This window comes from Neovison vison, chromosome 10, assembly GCF_020171115.1.
Source record: "Neovison vison isolate M4711 chromosome 10, ASM_NN_V1, whole genome shotgun sequence".
NCBI classification, from domain to species: domain Eukaryota; kingdom Metazoa; phylum Chordata; class Mammalia; order Carnivora; family Mustelidae; genus Neogale; species Neogale vison.
In genome coordinates this window covers 71,664,184-71,692,179 of record NC_058100.1, presented here as the reverse complement: position 1 = coordinate 71,692,179, position 27,996 = coordinate 71,664,184, and the positions used below count along the sequence as shown (strand labels likewise).

Sequence of the window (27,996 nt, the reverse complement as noted above, 5' to 3'; positions counted from 1 at the left end):
TAATCCTTTATACCTTTTTTGTTTCCTTTTTAGGAGTACCTTGATAGTGGCTGGAATTTGAATAATATGCCGGTGATGGAGCAGTCTGTCCTTGCTCACATTACTGCTGATATATGTGGCATGAAACTTCCTTGGTTGTATGTAGGAATGTGCTTTTCTTCATTCTGTTGGCATATTGAAGATCACTGGAGCTATTCAATTAACTACCTGCACTGGTAAGAAGTTCCACATAACCTTTGAATCCTATGTGAGCTAGGCTGGAAACTTTTTAAAATGTGTCTGAACAGTAACGAACTATTTTTTCACTTTTGTTGAATCCAGACATCTTAATAAGGCAGTGGTTCTTAATGATCCTAGGAAATCTAATCAATCCCCTGAAATGGCATATATACTATTTTTCAAGTATAACATGTTTCTGGGGAGGGGATAAACAGCTGTTAGTGAAAGCTTTTGCTCATGGAAAGATTAAAAAGCACTGAACATTACTTTTCCTATGGAGAAATCCCATTCTGTGGCAGGGACAGCCCAGATATCCTTTGGGTAGTGGAATATAGGTCCCAAAGTGCCCTCCAGCTCCTTGGGCCTGCCAGCTTCTGTTTTGTTGCACTGAGTTTTGGCATCATTACAAACAGTAGAATGGACTTCATCAGTGCACGATCGCGTGGAGGCGGGGTGCAGATACTCAGACATTTTTTACTTTTTATTTTAAACTCTTCTTCCAAAGCCGTGTCTTTTTTCACATCTGTTTTTACCCTCCCCGTTTCCTTTGCTTTTCTAAGTACAGAAATATCTGAAGCTCTGTAACTCACTTAAATCCCCACACGAGGAATTTGAGTATGTACCACAAAAAAGAGAGAGTTGGGAAATAAATGTGGAGCATCAGTTCTGCCTCCCTAGGCAATTGCTCCCAGCTGTAAAATGAAGATTGTATTTACCATATCTCACAGGGATGTTACAGATTAATTGGTTGACAGTTTAAAGTGCTTTGAAGAATAAGAGCTCTTTGGAAATGCTAATTGCCTTATTAGTGTTTGATTTACCCTCGCCTGTCAGAATGGACAAGGGAAAAGGAAGATGGAGAGTTGCCATCCCTTGTCAGTTGCTGTAAGAGACTGTGGTAACCACATATCCTGTAGCTAACATATGATGCCTCGTATTTTTAGAAATTCTAGATACTTACATTTTCTAAAGAGTCAGATAAAAATGGGAGGGAGGAGGGGAGCCTCAGATGGAAAGTCTCTCATTTAAACTCTTTATGTGAAGGGGGAAAATGCATCACATATGTTCAGATACCATTTCTAATGACACTCAGTTTGAACATTTTCTTTGTGGCATAATCTTACAAAGCAGGGTCTGAAAAACATGACTTGTTAACCATTTTGTTTGTGTTAGTGCTGCAGACTGATTTTTTTCTAATGAAATTTGATGTTTATGTATTTCTTGAGATTGATTTATTTTTACAATCTGTTTCCAGGGGTGAGCCAAAAACCTGGTATGGAGTCCCGGGGTATGCTGCGGAGCAGCTAGAAAATGTAATGAAGAAACTAGCTCCAGAGCTCTTTGTGTCCCAGCCAGATCTTCTCCATCAGCTTGTGACCATCATGAACCCCAATACCCTGATGACTCACGAAGTGCCTGTACGTTCTGGGTCAATTCTCCTGTACTTAGGCTTAACCCACCACTTCTCTTCCCTGTTACTCAGTTTTTTTTATGAAGTTGATTTAGTTATGTGTGTTCCATACTATAACTGGATAGAAAAAATAGCTGTTTGGTGGAATTTGATACTATATTGCAATAAGCCAGTAGGACTGGATCCTCAGACAACATAAAAACTAATTTGTTGCAGCTAATAACTAGGTTGCTAGCAGCCATATTTTGCAACTAATAAGTATGGTGCTTTCTTTTTTATTCAGTGTCTATTTTAGGGTTTCTAAACTATAATTTTTCCATAGAACTTCTGTCTTTAAATGCAACAAAACAAAAACCTTAATGTTATTTGTCTGTATAAATTACCGTGAAAATGTCTGGGTTCTGTTACAATTAGATCTAAACTCTAGTGTCAGAATCCTTCATACTCTATCCATACTTATAAAAAATAATGTATGAAATTTACATGAACTTAATTCTAAATGATAAACTGAAATAATTTACATGCTCAGTAGATATTAAACCTCCACCCCTAATTAAGCTTGCTTGCTTGGTTATTTAATTTTTAAGATTTTATTTCTTTGAGAGAGAGCTCATGCACAAGTTGGGGGGAAAGGGCAGTGGGAGAGGGAGAAACAGACTCCTGATGAGTGGGGAGCCCCAACATGGGGGCTCCATCCTAGGACCCTGAGACTGACGTACCCAGGTGCCCCTCAAGAAAAAATTAATTTTAAGCTCCTGGGCTTGGATTTAAGGGTGTCTCTTCTAGACTGAAAGTTGTTGTTGGTGATACTACCTCTGCAGTTGATATACAAAGTGACACTTACTTATATACTGATTTCCTGCTGGAGAATGCTCTGAAGATATGTTGGGAGGCCAGATTTGAAATGTATGAAATTGAGGGGGTCCATCTTAGTTTGCTAAGTCATATGTAAATGATATATTTACTGTGCTAACGTGAATTCCTAATGCTGCTGTGACCTAAATTTCATGCTTTTGGGGTTCACAGGCTAGTAAATGGGGGCAGATGGAAAGGATTTTTCTTTGAGGGATTATAAATTATTCATGGACAATAGCTTAGAAAATTATGACCAGTAAAATGCTGGTCTCCTCATTGGTATTTTCCACATTGATTTTTTTCCCCCTCATATTGATTGATCTTTCTGATTTGTTATAAGTAACTTGCCCTAAATGGGACTTCTGGCCATGGTTCTCGGTTATTAAATTGAAGAACACTTGAGACTTGATTCTGGACCACAGAGATGGATGAGCGATCTGTGCATTTGGGGACTCAGAGAGCCTGATGCGGGGCTGGATACCAGGACCCTGGAATCATAACCTATCAGAAAAGGCAGATAGTGTTTACACAGATAATGGCATTGTGGTGTGGTTTGATGGTGGTGTCGAGGAGGCTGACCCATTAACTCTATAGAGAATTAGAAAGGACCCAAAATGACCATTTGAACTAAAACTTGGATCTCTGAGAAGGAATATTTTTGTCAGATTTGGGGTGGAGGGAAGGAAGTACTAGCAGTAAGAGGGATTGTGTTCATGTGGTGGGTAGTGGTCTTCAAACTGCTAACTATATTTGAACCCTGAATGGCAGGTTACAGTACACATGGCGAGGGGCGCCTGGGTGGCTCAGTGGGTCAGGCCTCTGCCTTTGGCTCAGGTTGTGATCTCAGGGTCCTGGGATCAAGCCCCGCATCGGGCTCTCTGCTCAGCGGGGAGCCTGCTTTTCCCCCTGCCTCTCTGCCTACTTGTGATCTCTGTCAAATAAATAAATAAAATGTTTAAAAAATATATATACACCTTAGCTTTAAAAAAAAAAAAAATACACATGGCTGATCCTCACCCCCAGTTTCTTGTTCTGCTGGTCTGGGTGGTGCTCAAGAATTTACATTTTCAACAAGTTCCCCTTTCAGTCCAGGAACTACATTTTGGACAACCACTGATGGAGAAAGATACATTGAAAAGCTATTTAATTTTCTTATTTTGTAAGTTCAGTCTGAGGGTTTGGTGCCTAGAGCAATATAGGTTTTTTAAATTAAAACTTTATTGAAGGGGGTGCCAGGGTGTCTCAGTCATTAAGCGTCTGCCTTCCGCTCAGGTCATGATCCCAGGGTCCTGGGATCGAGCCCCGCATTGGGCTCCCTGCTTGGCAGGGAGCCTGCCTCTCCCTCTCCTGCTTCCCCTGCTTGTGTTCTCTCTCGGGCGGTGTTTCTGTCAAATAAATAAAACCTTAAAAAAAAAACTTAATTGAAGTTTAGTTGATACATCATTAGTTTCAGTTGTACATCATAGTGTTCTGACAGTTCTATACATGGCAAAATGCTCACCACAGTAATTGTAGTTACCATTTGTCACCATACAGAGTTATTATTGATTATATTCCCTATGCTGTGCTTTCATCCTTGCGACTTACTTATTTTTATTATTTTTTATAACCGGAAGTTTGTACCTCTTAATTCCCTTCTGCCTATGCCCCCACCCCCCTACCCTCTGACAACCACCAGTTTATTCTGTGTCTGTTTCTGGTTTTATTTTTGTCTTTTAGATTCCACATAAAAATGACATCATTGTATTTTTCTTTCTCTGACTTATTTCACTTAGCATAATATTCTCTGAGTCCATCCATGTTGTTGTGAATGGCAAGATTATGGTCGAGTAATATTCCATTCTGTATTTATACCACATCATTATTCATTCATCTATTGATGGTCACTTAACGTTGCTTCTGTATCTTGACCATTATAAGTAATGCTGTATTGAACACAGAGGTTCACATACTTCCACGGTGGCTGCACCGATTTCCATTCCAAAGGTTCCCTTTTCTCCACATCCTTGCCAAGACTTCTTATTTCTTTGTCTTTTTGATATTAGCCATTCTAATAGATGTGAAATGATCTCTCATTGTGGTTTTGATTTGCATATTCCTGATGGTTAGTGATGTTGAGCCTCTTTTCATGTACCTGTTGGCCATCTGTATATCTTCTTTGGCAAAATATATATTCAGGTCTATTTTTTAATTGTATTATTGTTATTATTTGGTATGAAGTTGTAGGAGTTCTTTATATATCCTGGATATTAACCCCTTATTGGATGCATCATTTGCAGATGTCTTCTTCCACTGAGTAGCTTGCCTTTTCATTTTTATTGATGGTTTCCTTTGCTGTTCAACAGCTTTTTAGCTTGCTGTAGTCTCAGTAGTGTATTTTTACTTACTTCCCTTACCTGAGACCTATCCAGAAAAACGTTGCTAAGGCTCGTGTCCAGGAGATTGCTACCTTACTACAGGTGGTTTTTGAGTGGGTGGTGGGAAAAGGGAAATTGTTGGAGGGAGATGTGTGAGGCCTAAATCAAGATCTCTTTATGGGATGAGATACTTGAAAAATAATGCAATTTCATTAATTGGTGACAGGAGAGTCTATATTGGTATAATAATAATAGAATATTCTTTTTTTTTTTTTTTAAGATTTTATTTATTTATTTGACAGAGAACACAAGTAGGCAGAGAGAGGGAAGCAGCTCCCTGCTGAGCAGAGCCTGACGCGGGACTGGATCCCAGGGCCCTGGGATCATGACCTGAGCCAAAGGCACTGAGCCACCCAGGCGCCCCTAGAATATTCTTTTTTTTTTTCTTTTTTTTTCTTTTTTTTAATTTTATTTATTTTTTTGACAGAGATCACAAGTAGGCGGAGAGGCAGGCAGAAGAGGGGTTCTGCCAGGGAAAATAGAGTCCCTGCTGAGCAGAGAGCCAGGTGCGGGATCATGACCTGAGCCAAAGGCAGAAACTTAACCAACTGAGCCACCCAGGTGCCCCTACCCCTAGAATATTCTTAATTGTAGTTCTATTTAGGTATGTCCTAATCCTGGATGTAGCTAAATTTTTGTAGTCAAAGCCTAGTGAAAGCTATGTTTTCCTTTCAGATACTAATCAGCCCTCATAATCTGGGATACTACTCCCATCTTGTGGCAGAATTGAGTATCTCTCTGATTATTTTACCGTAATTCTTTCTGTTACATTCTGTTGTGGTGTTTTTTTGGGTTCTGTTTTTTGGTTTTTGTTTTGGAAAAAAGCCTCCCTTTCTGGAGAATCATCTGATAGTCTGTGTCCAGATTATCTTTCATGATTGTCACTAAAAATCCCCAATTTCTGTCTCTCTAGGTTTACCGAACTAATCAGTGTGCTGGGGAGTTTGTGATTACATTTCCAAGAGCCTACCACAGTGGTTTTAATCAAGGTTTTAATTTTGCTGAGGCCGTTAACTTCTGTACTGTTGATTGGGTATGTAATCATGATGTAGTGCGCCTTTTCAAATGTATCGTTTTCCTGCAGAAATGGCATATAATACTTAAGAAGCTTTCAGGTGTGGTTGCTTAAACCTGTTGCTCCTCAAATGGCTGGTCTTACAAATTATTTACCATCCACAGTGGGATAAAGCATTTGGCACCACACTGTAAACCAAGCCTTTACTAACTCAACACACTGCTCAGTTCAGCTGACAAGTTTTTCTTCTGTAAAAGTGAGGCTTGATGAATAAATGAGTGTTGATTTACACTGGGGGCAAAATTCAGTCTCAGTGCAAACTCCTAACAAAGAGTTCTGTCTTAAGACTATACAACGCTATCTTAGATCGTCTACAACACAACTTTTTTTAATGATGCACTTGCTTTCAGTTTAAAGTAGAATTTTTATATTAGTATTAATACTTTTCATTTACGTAAAAAGATCTCGTTTAAAGTATGTGATGTTAAATCTAATAAAGAGCCTTGTTTCTGTGCTTTACTGAGTAATAGTACTACCTATATCTAAAATTATTTTCCATTTTGTAGTTTGGAGCATCATTTTCCCTGAAGTAGGTTTAACCACACCAGTTCGGCATAGTTGTTTCAGGGAATGTGTAAATTCACATGTCCATTTAGATTGTACATTGTTCTGGACATTAACTACATTGTTAATACGTTGGGCTTTTTTAAATGTGTCTTTAATTAATCTCTGTACCCAACATGGGGCTGGAACTCACGACCCCACGATGAAGAGTTGCATGCTCTTTTGCCCGAGCTGGCCAGGTACCACTGTATGTTGGCTTTTTCAAACTGCTTTTTAATTAAGGTATCTAATATGCCTGATCTTTAAGATGCAAAGATTAAGAAAGGCCCAAGGCCTCTTAGAGTCTGGCTGTAGGGTTGATGTATGTATTATGACCTGGAATATGATCTTTGGTAATTTGATAATGGTCAGAAGTCTTTGTAAATAGGAAGGAAAAAGATGAATGTCACATATAATCCTCTGTCTTTTGACACAGCTGCCATTAGGCCGACAGTGTGTGGAGCATTACCGCTTGCTTCACCGCTACTGTGTATTTTCCCATGATGAGATGATTTGCAAGATGGCTTCCAAGGCTGATGTACTAGATGTTGTGGTCGCTTCAACTGTTCAGAAAGACATGGCCATTATGATTGAGGATGAGAAGGCTTTAAGAGAAACTGTCCGTAAATTGGTAAGGTTTCTGGAATCCCAATTGCATGGCTCTGGGTATAACTTAGTAAAATTCTTACATGTTAATACCATTTTAAGAAGTCTTTTCTTAGGCTACTTTCCTCTAAGACCCATTCTGATAGATGTGTATTAATATCTCATTGTGGTTTTAATTTTCTCTAATGGCCATTGATTTACTGAACATCCTATCGTGTATAAACATATTTATTCTTTGTATATTATCTCCTTGGTTAACTGTTCAGATATTTTCCCCCCACCCCTTTTTTTATTGGATTGTTGTGAGATATCCATTCATCCTATATATCAGTCCTTTATCAGATAAGTGTTCTGCAAATATTTTTTCCAGTCAGTGGCTTAACTTTTCATTCTCAGAGCACTTTCTAAAGCAGAAGTTTATTATTTTGATGAAGTTAAGCAGTTGTTTCTTTTATGGATCTTTTTGGCAAGGGTGGGAAGGGCAGAGGGAAAGGGAGAGAATCTGAAGCAGATTCCCCACTGAGGTGGGCCTCGAGCTCACCACCCTGAGATCACAACCTGAGCCTACCAGAGCTGAAATCAAGAGTCAAATGCTTGGGCACCTGGGTGGCTCAGTGGGTTAAGCCACTGCCTTAGGCTCAGGTCATGATCTCAGGGTCCTGGGATCGAGTCCCGAATCGGGCTCTCTGCTCAGCAGGGGGCCTGCTTCCCTTCCTCTCTCTCTGCCTGCCTCTCTGCCTACCTGTGACCTCTCTCTGTCAAATAAATAAATAAAATCTTTAAAAAAAAAAAAAAAAGAGTCAAATGCTTAACCGACTTAAGCCACCCCTTATCTTTTTTTATGTCTTTAAGAAATCTTACCTGGGGCGCCTGGATGGCTCAGTGGGTTAAGCCGCTGCCTTCAGCTCAGGTCATGATCTCAGGGTCCTGGGATCGAGTCCCACATCGGGCTCTCTGCTCAGAAGGAAGCCTGCTTCCCTCTCTCTCTCTCTGCCTGCCTCTCCGTCTACTTGTGATTTCTTCTCGGCCTTTTGGCTAAGATCAAGTGTAGTATCTGTTCTTATCAGTTTAATAAAATCTTTAAAAAAAAAAAAAAAAAAAAAAAAAAGAAAAGAAATCTTACCTAACCCAAAGTCATAAAGGCCTTTTCCTGTTAGTCATCTAGAATTTTTAGTTTTTTTTTTTTTTCCAATTTATTTATTTTCAGAAAAACAGTATTCATTATTTTTTCACCACACCCAGTGCTCCATGCAAGCTGTGCCCTCTATAATACCCACCACCTGGTACCCCAACCTCCCAACCCCCCGCCACTTCAAACCCCTCAGATTGTTTTTCAGAGTCCATAGTCTCTCATGGTTCATCTCCCCTTCCTAGAATTTTTAGTTTTAGGTTTTACAAGTAAATCTCTAATCCATCTCAAGTAATTTTTATTTATGGTACAAGGTGTAGGTTGAAATTACCCTTTTTTACATATGGATTTCTCATCATTTCAGCACCATTTCTTGCATATACCTTTCCTTTTCTGTTGAAATGCCCTGGCACCTTTGTTTTGAAATCAGTTTGTATGTGGGTCTATTGCTAGACTGTTTAACTCTCTTAACCTATGCATTTATTCTCTTGCTATTACCATATGGTCTTGATTACTGTAACTTTGTAATAAGTCTTGAAATTAAGTAGTGTGAGTCCTCCAGCTTTGTTCATTTTAAAAACTGGTTTGGCTGTTTTAGTTCCTTTGCTTTCCATATGTATTTGAGAATTGGCTTATTGATTTCTACCAAAAATCCTGTGATGGTTTCATTAGGACTCCATTAAATCCTTTAATATAGTTGGGAGAATTGATATCTTTAACAATGTTGAGTCTTCCAATTCATGGATATAGTAGATCCACCATTTATTTAACTCTTTTTTTTTTTTTTTTCCATTTATTTAACTCTTGAGTTCTTTCTTATTTTGCAGATTGCAACACATATCTTTCACATATTTTCTTGGGTTTAAAAATCACATACTTGGGCTTCTGGGTGGCTCAGTTGGTTAAGTGACTGCCTTTAGCTGAGGTCATGATCCCAGCATCCTGGGATCAGGCCCTGAATTGGACTCCCTGCTCTTTGGGGAGCCCTGTTTCTCCTTCTCCTTCTCCCTCTCTGCTGCTCTGCCTTCTTGAGCTCTCTTCAAATGTCAAATAAATAAATAAAATCTTTTTTTTTTTTTTTTTTTTTTTTTTTTTTTTAGATTTTTTCTTTATTTATCTGACAGAGATCACAAGTAGGCAGAGAGGCAGGCAGAGAGAGAGGAGGAAGCAGGCTCCCTGCAAAGCAGAGAGCCCAACGCAGGGCTCGATCCCAGGACCCTGGGATCATGACCTGAGCCGAAGGCAGAGGCCCAACCCACTGAGCCACCCAGGCACCCCAAATAAATAAATAAAATCTTAAAAAAAAAAATCACGTACATTATGTTTTTTGGTACTATTATAAATGATGCCTTAAAATTTTTTTATTTCAGACAGTTTATTGGTAGCATTTATAAATGTAATTGACTTGTATATTGACTTTCTATGTTCTGCAACCTTGCTAAACTCAATAATAGTTCTGTTGGCTTTTTTTAATAGATTGTTTTGGAATCTACAAATAGAGTCACACTGATTTTTTTTTTTTAATACTTTTCAGATAGAATCCTTGAATGTTGGCTCTCTGAAGCCTGTTATGTACCAAGTTTATTCACCTTCCTCTGATATTTTATAGGTTACAGAAACAATGCCCAGAGGGTTTAAGTGCCTTACTAATGTCTTACATCAAAAATGGTAACTCATTTGAGGAACTTTGAGAACTTACAAGTTTTTCCAGATGGGGAAATTGACAAGTTAAAATTGAGTGAACTGTATATCATTCGTTCTTAACTAAAATCCATAAAGTTGGTCCTTAAGCTTATTTTAAATAAAAATTGCAACCATTTTTTAATCTTGTAATCCTTCTTAATTAGTTCCAGTTAATTTTTTTATTTTTATTTTTTAGATTTTATTTATTTGTCAGAGAGAGAGAGAGATAGAGAGTGAGAGAGCCCAAATGGGAGGAGCAGCAGGTTGAGGGAGAGGGAGAAGCAGGCTCCCTGCTGAGCAGAAAGCCCAATGCCGGATTCAGTCCCAGAACCTGGGATCATGACCTGAGCCAAAGGCAGGGGCTTAACCAGCTGAGCCACTCAGGCATCCCTGATCAGTTCCAATTAAAACTGAAATTCACTCATTAGCCGTTTCTTTACTCTGTTTTTGTTGGTCCATGTAATCAGTACGAAGGGATCAAAAGGTTAAAATATAGAATAAAACAGTAAAAAGGAGCTTGATGGTTTGTAAATTGACTTAATCGGATTCTGGCATGATCATGGTTGGATTTGGATCCTGGTTCTGATAGGAAGAAAAAGTGGTCAAAGCTTGATCTTTCAGTGACAAAAGGTATATCGTAGGGAGGACTCTCTAGGTGTTACAAAACTGCAGTTAAAATTAATTGGTTTAAGGGCACCTGGGTGGCTCAGTGGGTTAAAGCCTCTGCCTTCGGCTCAGGTCATGATCCCAGGGTCCTGGGATCGAGCCCCACATCGGGCTCTCTGCTCAGCAGGGAGCCTGCTTCCTCCTCTCTCTCTGCCTGCCTCTCTGCCTACTTGTGATCTGTCTGTCAAATAAATAAATAAAATCTTAAAAAAAAAAATTAATTGGTTTAAGACCTCATTTTACTTGATACTGTTTCAGTTAGGAAATGATTTATTATGACTTTAGTGTCTTGTACATATTTCTAAAATTTTAGATAAATACTATCCCTTTAGGTAACTTTGCCTGTGAAAGCTAATTGACTGACCACTCAGCATCTTCTCATTAGTCATTGCTTCATGATAGTCTTTTCTTCTTCCTTTTATTTACATTTGTTCTTTTTATGGATTCTCTAGCAGTATTACTCTGACGTTCTGTATATATAATAATTCCTCTGAAGTAGGAAACATAAACATTTCTTTTGCTCTTATCATCTATACCCAAACTGTGGATAGAGCCAGCTTGGAGTAGAATAAAGAGCAAATCTCAATAGTCTATAGTCCTATTAATAACTGTTTTCATGCTCTGATCAAAATGGCCAAACATGGGGCGCCTGGGTGGCACAGTGGGTTAAAGCCTCTGCTTTCAGCTCAGGTCATGATCCCAGGGTCCTGGGATCGAGCCCCACATCGGGCTCTCTGCTCAGCAGGGAGCCTGCTTCCTCCTCTCTCTCTGCCTACTTGTGATCTCTGTCTGTCAAATAAATAAATAAATAAATAAAATCTTTTTAAAAAATGGCCAAACATAAGGACCTATCTTGTCCAGAAAGACATTCTTCCCAAATAAGTGAGGTAGTTTACCCTTGCCCATATTTGCTAGGCCGTTGTTACTTTGTATTCCACACATTTTTAATCATGCACTCCTATTTTGGTGAGGCTCCCCCTACTCCCTTTTTAAAAAAATTTTTTAAATTCACCTATTGCGTGTTTGTCTTGGGGGCTGGGGGATTATATATTCCTTTGGAGATCTCTAAAGTACACTTTATTCTAGGGAGTAATTGATTCAGAAAGAATGGATTTTGAGCTGTTGCCAGATGATGAGCGTCAGTGTATAAAATGTAAAACCACATGCTTCATGTCTGCCATCTCCTGTTCTTGTAAACCTGGCCTGCTTGTTTGCCTGCATCATGTAAAAGAATTGTGTTCCTGTCCTCCTTACAAATATAAACTGAGGTGAGTAGGAAGAATGGTATTTTTCTGTGGAAAACCCTAAATCCTTAATGAAAGTGATCTTTCTGTTCCAGGATTGAAATACTGAACATAAAATGTATGATTTTCTCCAAACCCAAATATGTCAAAACTAAGTCTGCTATTTTGTGTCCAGGTATAGATACACTCTGGATGATCTCTACCCCATGATGAATGCACTGAAGCTTCGAGCAGAATCTTACAATGAATGGGCCGTGAATGTGAATGAAGCTTTGGAGGCAAAGATTAACAAAAAGAAAAGTACGTGGTATACAAAGTGTGTCTTGGTGATTGACAAATTGGGACTAATTCTAATGTAGCCAATGTGGTTATCAACAGATTACTTGAAACAACCTGACTTTGTCCTTGTGCAGTTCCCCTTTTTATTTTTATTTATTTTTATTTTTTTAATGATTTTTATTTATTTATTTGACAGAGAGAGAGATCACAAGTAGGCAGAGAGGCAGGCAGAGAGAGAGGGGGATGCAGATTCCCTGCTGAACAGAGAGCCCGATGCAGGGCTGGATCCCGGGACCCTGAGATCATGACCTGAGCGGAATGCAGACGCTTTAACACGCTGAGCCACCCACATGCCCCTGAAGTTCCCCTTTTTAGCCAGGTTTATGGAGTGTAAGCATACAAAGTTTTAAGCCACAAGATTTGGCAGAGGAAAATCTTGATAGATGAATTAATGTATAAGATCATGTTTTTAACAATGATCGTATTATTAGGAAAGGAATAACCTTTTACACCTCTTGTCTCAGAAACAAAAATATCTCACATTTTATATGGAACCCTAGGAAAACATTTTAAAAAACTAGAGCTGAAGACAAAGGAAGTATGTTATATATATATTTTTAAAGATTTTATTTACTTATTTGTGAGATAGAGCGAGAGAGCAAAAGAGTGAGCACAGCCAGGCAGAATGGCAGGCAGAGGCAGAGGGAGAAGCAGGCTTCCCCGGCAAGCAAGGAGCCGGATTAGGAGTTTCTGGTTTACCATTTTTCAGTGCTAATCAAAGTCACAGTTTCTGTCTCTTATTACCTTGAAAGTCACGACTTTCCCATCACTTACAGAGTGTAGGAGAAAGGACTGGTCATGCAACAATGGGAAATCTACATTTGCCTTGTTTTGACAAGTCCATTGTCTTCCATCTCTGAAACATTTGCACATTGAAGAGCCAACTCTAGGCACTTGTTTAAAACACTCTAAACAGGCTCCTGGCTGGCTCAGTTAAAAACCATGCAGCTCTTGATCTTAGGGTCATGAATTCGATTCCCACATTGGGTACAGAAATTACTTAAAAATAAATAAATAGGTCTTTGGTGGGGGAGGAGTCAAGTTGGTGAAGTAGCTGGCTGAGACGACATGGGGTAGCAGGAGATCAGCTATATAGCTTATCAGTCCATTACAGACACCTACAAATCCAACAGGAGATCGAAGAGAAGAAGAGCAACAATTCTAGAAATAGAAAATCGACCACTTTCCGAAAGGTAGGACCTGCAGAGAAGTGAATCTAAAGCAACGGGAAGATAGACCGCAGGGGTAGCGGCCGATTCTCGGCTACGGGAGGAGCAACAGAGCACAAAATCAGGACTTTTAAAAGTCGGCTTCACTGAGGGACATCACTCCAGAGGTTAAACCGGGGTGAAGCCCACGTAGGGACAACATGGCCCCAGGTCCCGCGGGGTCACAGAAGGATCTGGGGTGTCTGAGTGTCGCAGACCTTGCAGGTACTAGAGCAGGGAAGCTGGCTACCAACAGAGCCAAGGAGTGAGCTCTCAGCTCGGTGTTACCTTGAACCGTAATCCGTGGCACAGGCCACTGCTCTGTGAGTGGGGACCCCACAAGATCAGGGGAGACCCCCCCCGCCAAGAGCTTAGGAATCTGCGGGGTTCCGAGACTTCAGGTGGAGCTGCGTGCCAGAGACAGAGACACTTGGTCACAGGCTGGGTGAGTTCGGAGTGTGGCCGGCGGCCAGGGAGACGGAGTGATTGAGCGCTTTTCTCTGAGGGCACACTGAGGAGAGGGGCCCTGAGCTCTTGGCTCCTCTGAGCCGGAGATTGGGAGGCGCCATTTTCATTCCCGTTCTCCGGGAACCGAAAGCAAACCCCAGCAGATTACTTAGTCCAGCCCCTGGTAAGGGCGGTGCAATTCCACCTAGGGCAAAGACACTTGAGAATCACTACAACAGGCCCGTCCCCTAGAAGATCAACGAGAAATCCAGCCAAGACCAAGTTCACTTACCAAGGAGAACAGCGGAATTCCAGAGGAGGAGAAAGCAAAGCATGGAATTCTTGGCTTTCTCCCCATGAATCTTTAGTCTTGCAAAGTTAATTAACTTTTTAAATTTTTTTTTCTCTTCTGCTAAATTTTTTTAAACTTTTGTCCTTTCCTCTTTTAACGTTTTTTAACTATTTTATCTTAACAATACATTTCATTAAAAAAAACCTTCTTAAACCTTCATTATTATAGTCATATTTTATCCTTCATTGTATCTAACTTTATTTTTTGTATACACATAGTATTTTTTCTTCTAAAAAATTTGGGATACAACTTCTTCTAATAGATCAAAATACACCCTAAATCTAGCACCAGGCTTGTTCTAGTCTCCAGCCCGAGCAAATTCTCTCCACTTCCTTTTTCTTTATTCTCCCAACCAATTTACCTTATCAACTCCTTTTTTTAGAAATTAAAAAAAATTTTTTTTTTCATCTTTACAGTCATATTCCATTGCTTCATTGTATTTACCCTTATATATGGTTATCATTCTTTAGAATTTTGGGAGGTAGTTTCTTCTGAGAGACCAAAATACTCCCAAAATTAAGTGGGTGACCCTGTTCTAGTCACCAGTCTAATTTTTCTTTATTTGTTTTCTTTTTAAAAATTTTTTTTCCCTGAACTTCTTTTTACCTCCTTTCTTCCCCCCCCACAATTTGGGGTCTCTTCTGATTTGGTTAAAGCACATTTTCATGGGGTCTTTGCCACCCTTTTAGTATTTTATTTGCTCCTTCATATATATTCTTATCTGAACAAAATGACAAGGCAGAAATACTCACCACAAAAAAAAAGAACAAGAGGCAGTACTGAAGGCTAGGGACCTAATCAATATGGGCATTGGCAATATGTCAGATCTAGAGTTCAGGATGACGATTCTCAAGATTCTAGCCAGGCTCAAAAAAGGCATGGAAGATATTAGAGAAATCCTGTCCGGAGAAATAAAAGCCCTTTCTGGAGAAATAACTAAAATCTAACCAAGTTGAAATAAAAAAAGCTATTAATGAGGTGCATTAAAAAATGGAGGCTCTTACTACTAAGATAAATGAGGCAGAAGAAAGAATTGGTGATACAGAAGACCAAATGACAGAGAATAAAGAAGCTGAGCAAAAGAGAGACAACTACTGGACCACGAGGGGAGAATTCGAGAGAGAAGTGATACTGTAAGATAAAACAACATTAGAATAATTGGGATTCCAGAAGAAGAAGAAAGAGAGGGGAGCAGAAGTTATATTGGAGAGAATTATTATAGAGAATTTGCCTAATATGGCAAAGGGAACAAGCATCAAAATCTAGAAGGGGCAGAGAACCCCCCTCAGAATCAGTAAGAATAGGTCCACACCCTGTCATCTAATAGTAAAATTAATAAGTCTTAGTGACAAAGAGAAAATCCTGAAAGCAGCCCGGGACAAGAAGTCTGTAATATACAATGGTAAAAGTATTAGATTGGCAGCAGACGTACCCACAGAGAACTGGCAGGCCAGAAAGAACTGGCATGATATATTCAGTGCACTAAATGAGAAAAACATGCAGCCAGGAATACTGTATCCAGCGAGGCTATCATTGAAAATAGAAGGAGAGATAAAAAGCTTTCAGGACAAACAAAAACTGAAAGGATTTGCAAACACCAAACCAGCTCTACAGGAAATACTGAAAGGGTACCTCTAAGCAAAAAGAGAGCCTACAAGTGGTAGATCAGAAAGGAACAGAGACAATATACAGTAACAGTCACCTTACAGGCAATACAGTGGTACTAAATTTATCTCTCTCAATAGTTAACCTGAATGTAAATGGGCTAAATGCCCCAATCAAAAGACACAGGGTATCAGAATGGATAAAAAAAAAACAAAACCCATCAATATGCTGCCTACGAGAACTCATTTTAGACCCGAAGACCCCTCCATATTTAAAGTGAGGGGGTGGAAAACTATTTACCATACTAATGGACATCAAAAGAAAGCTGGGGTGGGCGCCTGGGTGGCTCAGTGGGTTAAGCCGCTGCCTTCGGCTCAGGTCATGATCTCACGGTCCTGGGATCGAGTCCCACATCGGGCTCTGTGCTCAGCAGGGGGCCTGCTTCCCTCCCTCTCTCTCTGCCTGCCTCTCCGTCTACTTGTGATCTCTCTCTGTCAAATAAAATCTTAAAAAAAAAAAAAAAAAAAAAGAAAGAAAAGAAAGCTGGGGTGACAATCCTTAGATCAGATCAATTAGATTTTACGCCAAAGACTATATAATAAGAGATGAGGAAGGACACTATATCATACTCAAAGGATCTGTCCAACAAGAAGATCTAACAATTTTAAATATCTATGCCCCTAACATGGGAGCAGCCAACTATGTAAACCAATTAATAACAAAAGCAAAGAAACATATTGACAATAATGCAATAATAGTAGGGGTCTTTAACACTCCCCTCATTGAAATGGACAGATCATCCAAGCAAAATATCAACAAGGAAATAAAGGTCTTAAATGACACACTGGACCAGATGGACATCACAGATGTATTCAGAACATTCCATCCCAAAGCAACAGAATACACATTATTCTCTAGTGCACATGGAACATTCTCCAGAATAGATCACATCCTGGGTCCTAAATCAGGTCTCAACTGGTATCAAAAGATTGGGATCATTCCCTGCATATTTTCAGACCACAATGCTGTGAAGCTAGAAAGGAAATTTGGAAAGAACCCAAATACATGGAGACTAAACAGCATCCTTCTAAAGAATGAATGGGTCAGCCAGGAAATTAAAGAAGAATAGGAAAAAATTCATGGAAACAAATGATAATGAAAACAACAGTTCAAAATCTGTGGGGCACAGCAAAGGCAGTCCTGAGAGGAAAATATATAGCAATACAAGCCTTTCTTAAGAAACAAGAAAGGTCTCAAATACACAACCTAACCCTATACCTAAAGGAGCTGGAGAAAGAACAAGAAAGAAACCCTAAACCCAGCAGGAGAAGAGAAATCATAAAGATCAGAGCAGAAATCAGTGAAATAGAAACAACAAAAAAAAAACCAATAGAACAAATCAACGAAACTAGAAGCTGGTTCTTTGAAAGAATAAGATTGATAAACCCCTGGCCAGACTTACCAAAAAGAAATGAGAAAGGACCCAAATAAATAAAATCATGAATGAAAGTGGAGAAATCACAACCAACACCAGAGAAATACAAACAATTATAAGAACAGACTGCAAGCAACTCTACGCCAACAAATTTGATAATCTAGAAGAAAGGGATGCATTTCTAGAGACATATAAACTACCACAATTGAACCAGGAAGAAATAGAAAACCTAAACAGATTTGTAACCAGTAAGGAGATTGAAACGGTCATCAAAAATCTCCAAACAAAAGCCCAGGACCAGATGACTTCCCAGGGAAATTCTAGCAAACATTTAAAGAAGAATTAATTCCTATTCTCCTGAAACTGTTCAAAAAAATAGAAATGGAAGAAAAACTTACAAACTCTTTTTATGAGGCCACCATCACCTTGATCCCAAAACCAGACAAGGATCCCATCAAAAAGAATTACAGACCAATATCCTTGATGAACACAGATGCGAAAATTCTCACCAAAATACTGGCCAGTAGGATCCAAAGTACATTAAAAGGACTATTCACGACCAAATGGGATTTATTCCAGGGCTGCAGGGTTGGTTCTACATCTGCAAATCAATCAATGTGATCCAATACATTAATAAACGAAAGAACAAAAACCATATGATACCCTCAGTAGATGCTGGAAAAGCATTTGACAAAGTACAGCATCCCTTCCTGATCAGAACTCTTCAAAGTGTAGGAATAGAGGGCACATACCTCAATATTGTCAAAGCCATCTATGAAAAACCCACCGCAAATATCATTCTCACTGGAGAAAAACTGAGAGCTTTTCTGCAAAGGTCAGAAACACAGCAGGGATGTCCATTTTCACCACTGCTATTCAACATAGTACTAGAAGTCCTAGCCTCAGCAGTCAGACAACAAAAATTAAAGGCATCTAGATTGGTAAAGAAGGAGTCAAACTATCACTCTTTGCAGATGATATAGTACTACATGTGGAAATCCCAAAAGACTCCACTCCAAATCTGCTAGAACTTGTACAGGAATTCAGTAAAGTGTCAGGATATAAAATCAGTGCACAGAAATCGGTTGCATTTCTTTACACCAACAACAAGACAGGAGAAAGAGAAATTAAGGAATCAATCCCATTTACAATTGCACCCAAAACCGTAAGATACCTAGGAATAAACCTAACCGAAGAGGCAAAGAATCTATACTCAGAAAACTATAAAGTACTCATGAACAAAATTAAGACAAAGAAATGGAAAAATGTTCCATGCTCATGGATTGGAGGAACAAATACTGTGAAATATTTGTGCTACCTAAAGCAATCTACACATTTTAATGCAATCCCTATCAAAGTACCATCCATTTTTTTCTTTCCTTTTTTTTTTTTTAAAGATTTTATTTATTTATTTGACAGAGAGAGAGATCACGAGCAGGCGGAGAGTCAGGCAGAGAGAGAGAGAGGGAGAGAGAAGCAGGCTCCCGCCAAGCAGAGCCCGATGCGGGGCTCGATCCCAGGACACTGAGGTCATGACCTGAGCCGAAGGCAGCAGCTTAATCCACTGAGCCACCCAGGCGCCCCCCATCCATTTTTTTCAAAGAAATGGAACAAATAATCCCAAAATTTATATGGAACCAGAAAAGACCTCGAATAGCCAAAGGAATATTGAAAAAGAAAGCCAGTGTTGTTGGCCTCACAATTCCAGACTTCAAGCTCTATTACAAAGCTGTCATCATCAAGACAGTATGGTACTGGCACAAAAACAGACACATAGATCAATGGAACAGAATAGAGAGCCCAGAAATAGACCCTCAACTCTGTGCTCAACTAATCTTCAACAAAGCAGGAAAGAATGTCCAACGGAAAAAAGATAGCCTCTTCAACAAATGGTGTTGGCAAAATTGGACAGCCACATGCAGAAAAATGAAATTGGACCCTTTCCTTACACCACACATGGAAATAGACTCAAAATGGATGAAGGACCTCAATGTGAGAAAGAAATCCATCAAAATCCTTGAGGAGAACACAGGCACCAACCTCTTCGACGTCAGCCATAGCAACTTCTAGGAACGTTTCCAAAGACAAGGGAAGCAAGGGCAAAATTGAACTATTGGGATTTCATCAAGGTTAAAAGCTTTTGCACGGCAAAGGAAACAGTTAACAAAACCAAAAGACAGTTGACAGAATGGGAGAAGATATTTGCAAACGACATATTAGATAAAGAGCTAGTATCCAAAATCTATAAAGAGCTGATCAAACAAATACAAACCCAAAGAACAAATAATCCAAGAAATGGGCAGAGGACATGAACAGACATTTCTGCAAAGAAGACAACTAGATGGCCAACAGACACATGAAAAGTGCTCCACAGCACTTGGTATCAGGGAAATACAAATCAAAACCACAATGAGATACCACCTCACACCGGTCAGAATGGCTAAAATTAACAAGTCAGGCAATGACAGATGCTGGTGAGGATGCAGAGAAAGGAACCCTCCTACACTGTTGGTGGGAATGCAAGCTGGTGCAACCACTCTGGAAAACCGCATGGAGGTTCCTCAAAAAGTTGAAAATAGAACTACTTTATGATCTAGCAATTGCACTACTGGGTATTTACCCTAAAAATACAAACTTAGTGGTCCGAAGGGGCACTTGCACCCAAATGTTTATAGCAACAGTGTCCACAGTAGCCAGTGTATGGAAAGAACCTAGATGTCCATCAACAGATGAATGGATAAAGAAGAGGTGGTATATATATACACAATGGAATACTATGGAGCCATCAAAAGAAATGAAATCTTGCTATTGGCGATGACATGGATGGAACTTGAGGGTATTATGCTGAGTGAAATAAGTCATTCGGAGAAAGACAATTATCATATGATCTCCCCGATATGAGGAAGTGGAGATGCAATGTTGGGGATTCGAGGGTAGGAAAAGAATAAGTGAAACAAGATGGGATCGGGAGGGAGATAAATCATGAGACTCTTAATGTCACAAAACAAACTGAGGGGGGTTGGGGGTAGGGAGAGGGTGGGGGGGTTATGGACATTGGAGAGGGTATGTGCTATGGTGAGTACTGTGAAGTGTGTAAACCTGGCGATTCACAGACCTATACCCCTGGGGCTAATAATACATTATAGGTTTATAAAAAATATATAAAATTAATAGTGCCAGGGAACAATTTAAATAAATAAATAAATAAAACTTAAATAAATAAAAACACTCCACCCTTAGCCAAAAAATAAAAATTAAATGACAAACTCTCCTATATTTCATATCACTCGTAATAAACAATAATGATCACAGATAAAAAATGACCTTTTTTTATTCCTAGGTCTTGTCAGCTTTAAGGCTTTAATTGAAGAATCTGAAATGAAGAAATTCCCAGACAATGATCTTTTGCGTCACCTTCGCTTAGTCACGCAGGATGCAGAGAAGTGTGCCTCTGTCGCACAGCAGCTGCTTAATGGCAAAAGACAGACTAGGTATATACTTCTGCTTGAGTTTGGACTCTTGTGGCTAAACTTGGAAACCTATTGTAACTAGTTTTTCCTTCCATCCTGTATTCCTGTGATACTGAATCTGAGAATGGTGAATGTATCATGTGCTCATGGCTTCTTGGGCCTTTGTCTTTATAGATACCGATCTGGTGGTGGAAAATCCCAAAATCAATTGACAGTGAATGAGCTCCGGCAGTTTGTGACACAGCTGTATGCGCTTCCATGTGTCCTCAGTCAAACACCTTTGCTAAAGGTAACTCTTAGAGATGTGTGGGGAAGTACTTTGTAATCCTCTGTTTTGTAAATCAATTCAACTGACATGATTAAGTCATCGTGGGTGGTTAATTTGTACATTTATTTGCAGATTTTATTTTTGTTTTTTAAGATTTTATGTATTTGAGAGAGAGCGCGAGCACAAGAGGGTGGGGAGGGTCAGAGAGAAAAGCAGACTCCTGCTGATCAGGGAGCCAGCCAGATGCGGTACTAGATCTTGGGGCTGTGGGGCTTGATTGTGGGGCCAAGGGATCATGACCTGAGCTGAAGGCAGTTGCTCAACCAACCGAGCCACCCAGGCACCCTATTTGCAGATGTTTTTAATAACCTGCTGAGTGTTTTGTGTGTGTGTATAAAGAGATTATAACAGGTCTGCAAAGGAGAGGTAAAGTTGGAAATTTTTACCTTAAAAGTAACCATCTGCTACTCTTTGCAGTAGGTAAAAGGTCTGTTATAGTCAGTTCTTTCACTTGTCATTTGGCTTATATATTCTCTCATTTACCCGTACTATTGATAAAATCCTATGAGATGGAAGAGTCCATTTAATATGATTTGAAGATTCTAAGTACGAAAGAATCCAATTACTAAAATTGCTATTTTGATACAACAACCTGTGTTTTTTTTAGGATCTCTTGAATCGTGTAGAAGATTTCCAACAGCACAGCCAGAAATTGCTCTCTGAGGAAATGCCCAGTGCTGCAGAGCTGCAAGACTTGCTGGATGTCAGCTTTGAATTTGACGTTGAACTTCCACAGCTTGCTGAGATGCGTATCCGTCTGGAGCAGGCCCGTTGGCTAGAAGAGGTGCAGCAAGCTTGCCTAGACCCTAGCTCCCTTACATTAGATGATATGAGACGTCTCATAGACCTAGGGGTGGGTCTGGCCCCATATTCAGCAGTGGAGAAAGCAATGGCCCGGCTTCAGGAACTGCTCACAGTGTCAGAGCACTGGGATGACAAAGCCAAGAGTCTTCTCAAGGCCAGGTAAAAAAGCAAACCCACCTCTTTCTCTGGGGAAGGTTGGGTAATACGTCCCATCTTAGAGCAGTAGAGCATACCAGTGTTCAGAAGCTGCAGATAATAGGTGTAGAATACATGTAGAAATATCTGAGATGTTTGGGGTTGCTTTGGAACTCGAGTAAAGGAATATTAATTTTTTTTCTTCCTTTCCTGATTGTGAAATGAATGGTTCAAAGGGGAATTGCCATTCCTAAAGTTGTTTGAAATTTCTTTGGACCCCTATGATACCATCCATCTTCAAGAGAAGAAAAAGTTTTACAAATAAGTAGCAAACTGTTGAAACCCACAGATAGTAAGTTCCCAAAGAGTCTTGAAATGTTTGAGTTGAAGACATTTACTTGCTGGCACTGTTTGGTAAAATGAAGGTAGTGCCAGTAATTGCCTGCAGGAGTAGGAATGTACTTTTTTGCTGTTGGGTAGTAACATGGAACATCTTACCTGTGTTAGAGAGATTTGATTAGACTCAGGTAAACCATCTGAGAGAAAGATCAGGACCTCCCTAGTTTTGCTTTCTGTCTGACAGATCTTCACTGGTCTAACTGATGACATAAAGTACCCAAAAAATGCATGGTTACAGACATTCTTCTGTAATCCTAAAATAGTAGTCTTTGAGTAGAGAGCACATTTTTTGATACTATGTTTTTGGTATGTTGATACCTTAGAGAATTTAAATTTTCTTAGTGAAACTGTATGAATCTTAACAGTGTATGTAATTCAACACAGTAAATGATCTTTAAGTTACCTTCTGCAAATGAAAAGTTTGTGGTTATAGCAGCATAAATTCAGGAATAGGTAGAACTTAAATGCTTTATATTGGTTATTTCCTTTATCTTTGATGCTCTAAAGTTTTATGCAGACATTTGAAACTCGTTATTTGGATATCTAGTAGTTTCTGACACTTGAAAAAAAATTATTTGCTATCCTGAATTTCTTTTGAAATGGCTTTTCTAGTTTCTTTTGTAAACCTTAAGAAAAACGAACCACAGGGGGAAAAAAAGAAAGAAGATAAAAATGAACCACAATATAAAATGTTAAATAGTTCTTACATGTCATATTTTAGACCTCGGCATTCATTGAACAGCCTTGCTACGGCAGTTAAGGAGATTGAGGAGATCCCTGCATATCTGCCAAATGGTGCAGCTCTCAAAGACTCGGTGCAGAGAGCCAGGGACTGGCTTCAGGATGTGGAGGCCCTGCAGGTTGGTGTAAGAAAAAAATGTCTTGGGGTGCCTAGGTGGCTCAGTGGTTGAGTGTCTGCCTTCGGCTCAGGTCATGATCCCAGGGTTCTAGGATCTAGCCCAAATTGGACTCCCTGCTCAGCAGAGAGTCTGCTTCTTCTCCCTCTGCCTGCCACGTCCCCTGCTTACCCTCTCTTTCTCACTCTGTCAAATTTTAAAAGAAAAAAAAAAAAGACCTTGCATGTATAGGTGCATCTATGAAGAGTAATAATTTAAAAATTTTAAAAGGTACTGTGTTGAATCTCACCATATAGATTGTTTTCAGTTGGCCAGATTAATAATTTTTTCTATTCAGCCTTACCTAGACCTACTTACCCACCTGTTATCCTGACCATTTGGCTTAAATATTTAAAGTTTAGATAATTCAACCAACTTTTTTTGGGAGCTTGGGATCCTGACAAACTTAAGTACCTGGTTAAGGTTAGAAGAAAAAGCTAAAAATGAAAGTGGGAGAAAGGTAGTTTCTGTTCTTTGAGTACAGTTGTCTCTTGTTGACTTGTTAACAACCTAGAGTACAGACAAGAGTAGCAGATTTAGTGAGTCTGGTTATATGATTACAAGGCAAAAGTAAGCTACAAGGCCTGGCATTTTTCACCAAGTAGTGACTTTTTTTCTTTTTAAGATTTTATTTGTGAGAGAGAGAATGAGAGACCGGGGAGTGCATGAGAAAGCAGATGAGAGAGCACATGAGAAGGGGGCATGAGAGGAGGGGAGGGTCAGAGGGAGAAGCAGGCTCCCTGCTCAGTAAGTAGCCTGATGCAGGACTCGATCCTGGGGACTCCAGGATCATGACCAGAGCCGAAGGCAGTCACTTAACCAACTGAGCCACCCCAGTACCCCTCACTAAGTAGTGACTTAAAGAACAGTGCCAGGGTGCCTGGGTGGCTCAGTGGGTTAAAGCCTCTGCCTTCGGCTTGGGTCATGATCTCAGGGTCCTGGGATTGAGCCCTGCATCAGACTCTCTACAGGGAGCCTGCTTCCTTTACTCTTTCTCCGCCTGCCCCTCTGCCTACTTGTGATCTCTGTCTGTCAAATAAATAAATAAAATCTTTAAAAAAAAAAAAAAAGAACAGTGCCTCCCCACCCCACAAAAGAAATGAAACTTAACAAGTTCCAAAGTAATTAGCACTAAGTGTACATGCTAGATGTCATACTTAAATGACTTGCCTATATTTCAGAAAAGCGTTAAATTCACTTGTAGCATTATTAAGGTACAGACAAAATGCATTCTGTGATTTACCCAGTTTCAGTTGGATTGCTTCATTTGAAAAGTGATTGGTGGATAGTGTCTTGCTTTTGTCTTTGTAATTGTCGTAGGTCAGTCTTACGGACCTATTGAGGGAAAAAAGATCTTTGAATTCTTCAATAAGCTAGGTTTTTAAAAATTTATCTCATTCTGAGTCTCGAGTTCTGTTTTGTTAAAGCCATTGGATTCTAAAAATAAAAAATACTCTCTGGTTTTCTGAATATTTTTCTCATTTTAAGTAGTGCTAATTGATAAATTTTGCTAACAAGAAATGCCAAATCAGACAGTTTTAGCCAGATGTTTGCAACAAAACATCTGGTCATCTATTCTAGTTGAAAGGGAAGAGAGAAGACATTATTGCTTGATAGATATTATTAGCTAATTAAGGGGTGACCCCAGCTAGCCAAAGGAAAAAAATTTATATACTGTGTACATAAACTTCCTTAATGGGAGTTTTAGGTGCAAGCTCTTGATAATGATGGAGATATTGTTGATTAGGTTTAGTCGCGGTCCCCTTTTTACTTACAGTTGGTGGCAACCAGAATGGCAGGGTGAGGTCATTGCAGTAAGGAGAGATGAACATGTGGAATCAGGAGGAGGACGTACTACATACTACTTAGTACTGTGTTTTCCATAGTGCCCACAAGGGCAAAAAGCAAGTCTTGCTCCATTCCTAAAATAACAGCCTGGCCTTTACTTGTACTATGTACTTAAGGACTAACGGAGGGACGTGATGAACAGCACAGAGCCTCTTCATACCTAGTGGGTTGTGTACTTTCAATGTTAATCAGTACTCTACACATAGGAAGCACTCCGTTTATTTATTTATTTGCTTACTTATTTATTTATTTAGATTTTATTTATTTGACAGAGATCACAAGTAGGCAGAGGGGCAGGCAGAGAGAGAGGAAGGGAAGCAGGCTCCCTGCTGGGCAGAGAACCCGATGCAATGCGGAGCTTGATCCCAGGGTCCTGGGATCATGACCTGAGCCAAAGGCAGAGGCTTAACACACTGAGCCACTTAGGCGCCCCTCCATTTAGTTCTAATTTAAATACTAAAGACAGCATGTGATTTGTGAGTCACTGCTTTTAAGTGTCTAGTAGAACATTTATGCCCTTACAGTTCCAGCCTGTAAGAATAAATATCAAAAGCAATGAAACAGCAAGTTCCTAGTCTATGTTCAGTTTTCCTCAGTTTCCCCAAAAATGTCCCTTCTGGTTGTTTATCTCGTCTACCACCACATGTTGCGCCTAACTGACATATGGCTTTAAGTTGCTCTGAGTCTCGTGGTGTTTTCTTCTTGAGCCTTCTTTCTTTCATGTCACTGTCTAGAATAGTCACCCTGTGGTGAGTTCTGCCTCCGGGATTTGTCTCTTTATTTGTTTTTTGTTGTTGTTGTTTTGTTTTTGTTTTTAAATTTTATTTATTTATTTGACAGAGATCACAAGTAGGCACAGAGGCAGGCAGAGAGAAAAGTAGAAGCAGGCTCCCCACTGAGCAGAGAGCCTGATGCGGGGCTCGATCCCAGGACCCTGGGATCATGACCTGAGCTGAAGGCAGAGGCTTTAACCCACTGAGCCACCCAGGCGCCCTTGTCTCATTTCTTTATGGTGTGTTCTAGCTTTGGTATTTCCTCTAAACTGGAAATTAGTTTCAAAGAGTTGATGGGTTGAAGTTAAATATTTTTTACTTAGAGTAATCAGGTGATACTGTATACTTTGTATTGCATCACGTCAGGAGACATATTTGGGTGACTACTTAGTGAGGCTAGAATTTACCATTGTATTAGAACAAGCACACCAGTGCTCCCTACCCCCAGCCTCATGTTTTTATTCTTCTCCTGTTTGGGTCTCTCACTCTCAAGGTGGTCCCAAGGGGCGCCTAGATGGCTCAGTCAGTTAAGCATCTACCTTTGACTCAGGTCATGATCCCACAATCCTAGGATAGAGCCCCGCATTGGGCTTCCTGCTCGGTGGGAAATCTGCTTCTCTCTGACACTCTCACTTTGCCCCTCTCCCTGCTCGTGCTCACTCACTTACTCAGATTAATAAATAAAATCTTAAATGTGGTCTCAGTATCAAGAGCATCAGCATCATCTGGAAACATATGAAGAAATGCAAATTCAAAAACAAAAAAAAAAAGAAAGAAATGCAAATTCATGGGCTCTTTGCTGGTGACCTGAATCAGAATATCTGCGGATGGGGCCCGGGAAACTTACTTTAAAAAGCTTCCTCTTGATTCTTAATGCATATGAACATTTGAGTACCATGGGACTTTTTGCCTTCTTTTAGTCTTCTGAATAATTTATACTGAGCTGCTTCATCATTGGGTGGATTGGAGTAAAATACTGTTGGTTTTATCAACGTAAGTCTGTGTAAAAACCTTTTGAGTTATTGCAAATCTGCATTTCTCTTGAATTTTTTTCAGGCAGTCTGTAGGGACCAAGATGACAATTAAATTTAGAAGGGCATTAAAAGTCAGGACGCCTGGGTGGCTCAGTTGGTTAAGCAGCTGCCTTCGGCTCAGGTCATGATCCCAGCGTCCTGGGATTGAGTCCCACATCGGGCTCCTTGCTCGGCGGGGAGCCTGCTTCTCCCTCTGCCTCTGCCTGCCATTCTGTCTGCCTGTGCTCGCTCTCTCCCCCTCTCTCTCTCTGATAAATAAATTTTTAAAAATCTTTAAAAAAAAAAAAAGTCAACAAGAGGGGCGCCTGGGTGGCTCAGTGGGTTAAAGCTTCTGCCTTTTGCTCGAGCCATGATCCCAGGGTTCTGGGATTGAGTCCTACATCGGGCTCTCGGCTCAGTGGGGAGCCTGCTTGCTCCTCTCTCTCTGCCTGCCTGCTTGTGATCTCTGTCAAATAAATAAATAAAGTCTTAAATAAAAAAGTCAACAAGAGATTACAGTGTATGTCATGTTCATAGTTGTATCCTTGGCGACTAGTACAAACTAGGTTCTTTTAAAGTATTAAGTGAAGGAACACATGTCACCCACACCCCCACTGCCATTGGTCAGCTGGCAAATTTTGCCCATCTCTGTGAAATTAACATGTTGAAATCATGGAGTAGCTCTATTCTGAATTGTGCTTTTCCCACTTTGCAGAGAAGTATTCTTTTTCCTGAGTTGCTACAATTTTTCTTGACTCACTAGGTTGGAGGACGTGTGCCAGTATTAGACACACTCATAGAACTTGTTACCAGAGGCCGATCTATCCCGGTACATCTGAATTCTTTACCAAGACTGGAATTACTAGTAGCTGAGGTTCAGGCTTGGAAAGAATGTGCTGCTAATACATTCTTGACTGAGAATTCTCCATATTCTCTCTTAGAGGTAAGTTTGCAACCAGCCCACCTACAAGACCTTTGATCTCGTAGCTTAGAGAACATGTAGTCCCTTCCCTTACAAAGGTGGTATCACTGACTGGTCTATATATTGGGAGTTACTTTTTCAATAGAGCCAGGGAGATTCTTCTAAACTTCCAGT

The 27,996-nt window shown here is 39.9% G+C and overlaps 1 protein-coding gene and 1 pseudogene across 1 annotated transcript in view; both read left to right on the top strand.

The window, feature by feature from the left end:
* KDM5B (lysine demethylase 5B) overlaps positions 1–27,996 on the top strand; it is a 95,571-nt gene that overhangs the window by 52,603 nt on the left and 14,972 nt on the right. Inside the window, exons 11-21 of the mRNA XM_044267622.1 lie at positions 34–215; positions 1,475–1,637; positions 5,816–5,935; positions 6,957–7,151; positions 11,691–11,872; positions 12,024–12,148; positions 20,575–20,725; positions 20,879–20,993; positions 21,640–21,995; positions 23,092–23,230; positions 27,664–27,843. Coding sequence (XP_044123557.1) covers positions 34–215; positions 1,475–1,637; positions 5,816–5,935; positions 6,957–7,151; positions 11,691–11,872; positions 12,024–12,148; positions 20,575–20,725; positions 20,879–20,993; positions 21,640–21,995; positions 23,092–23,230; positions 27,664–27,843 — 1,908 coding nt within the window. The remainder of the gene's footprint in view (positions 1–33; positions 216–1,474; positions 1,638–5,815; positions 5,936–6,956; positions 7,152–11,690; positions 11,873–12,023; positions 12,149–20,574; positions 20,726–20,878; positions 20,994–21,639; positions 21,996–23,091; positions 23,231–27,663; positions 27,844–27,996) is intronic.
* On the top strand, positions 8,142–8,222 carry LOC122918955 (annotated as a pseudogene).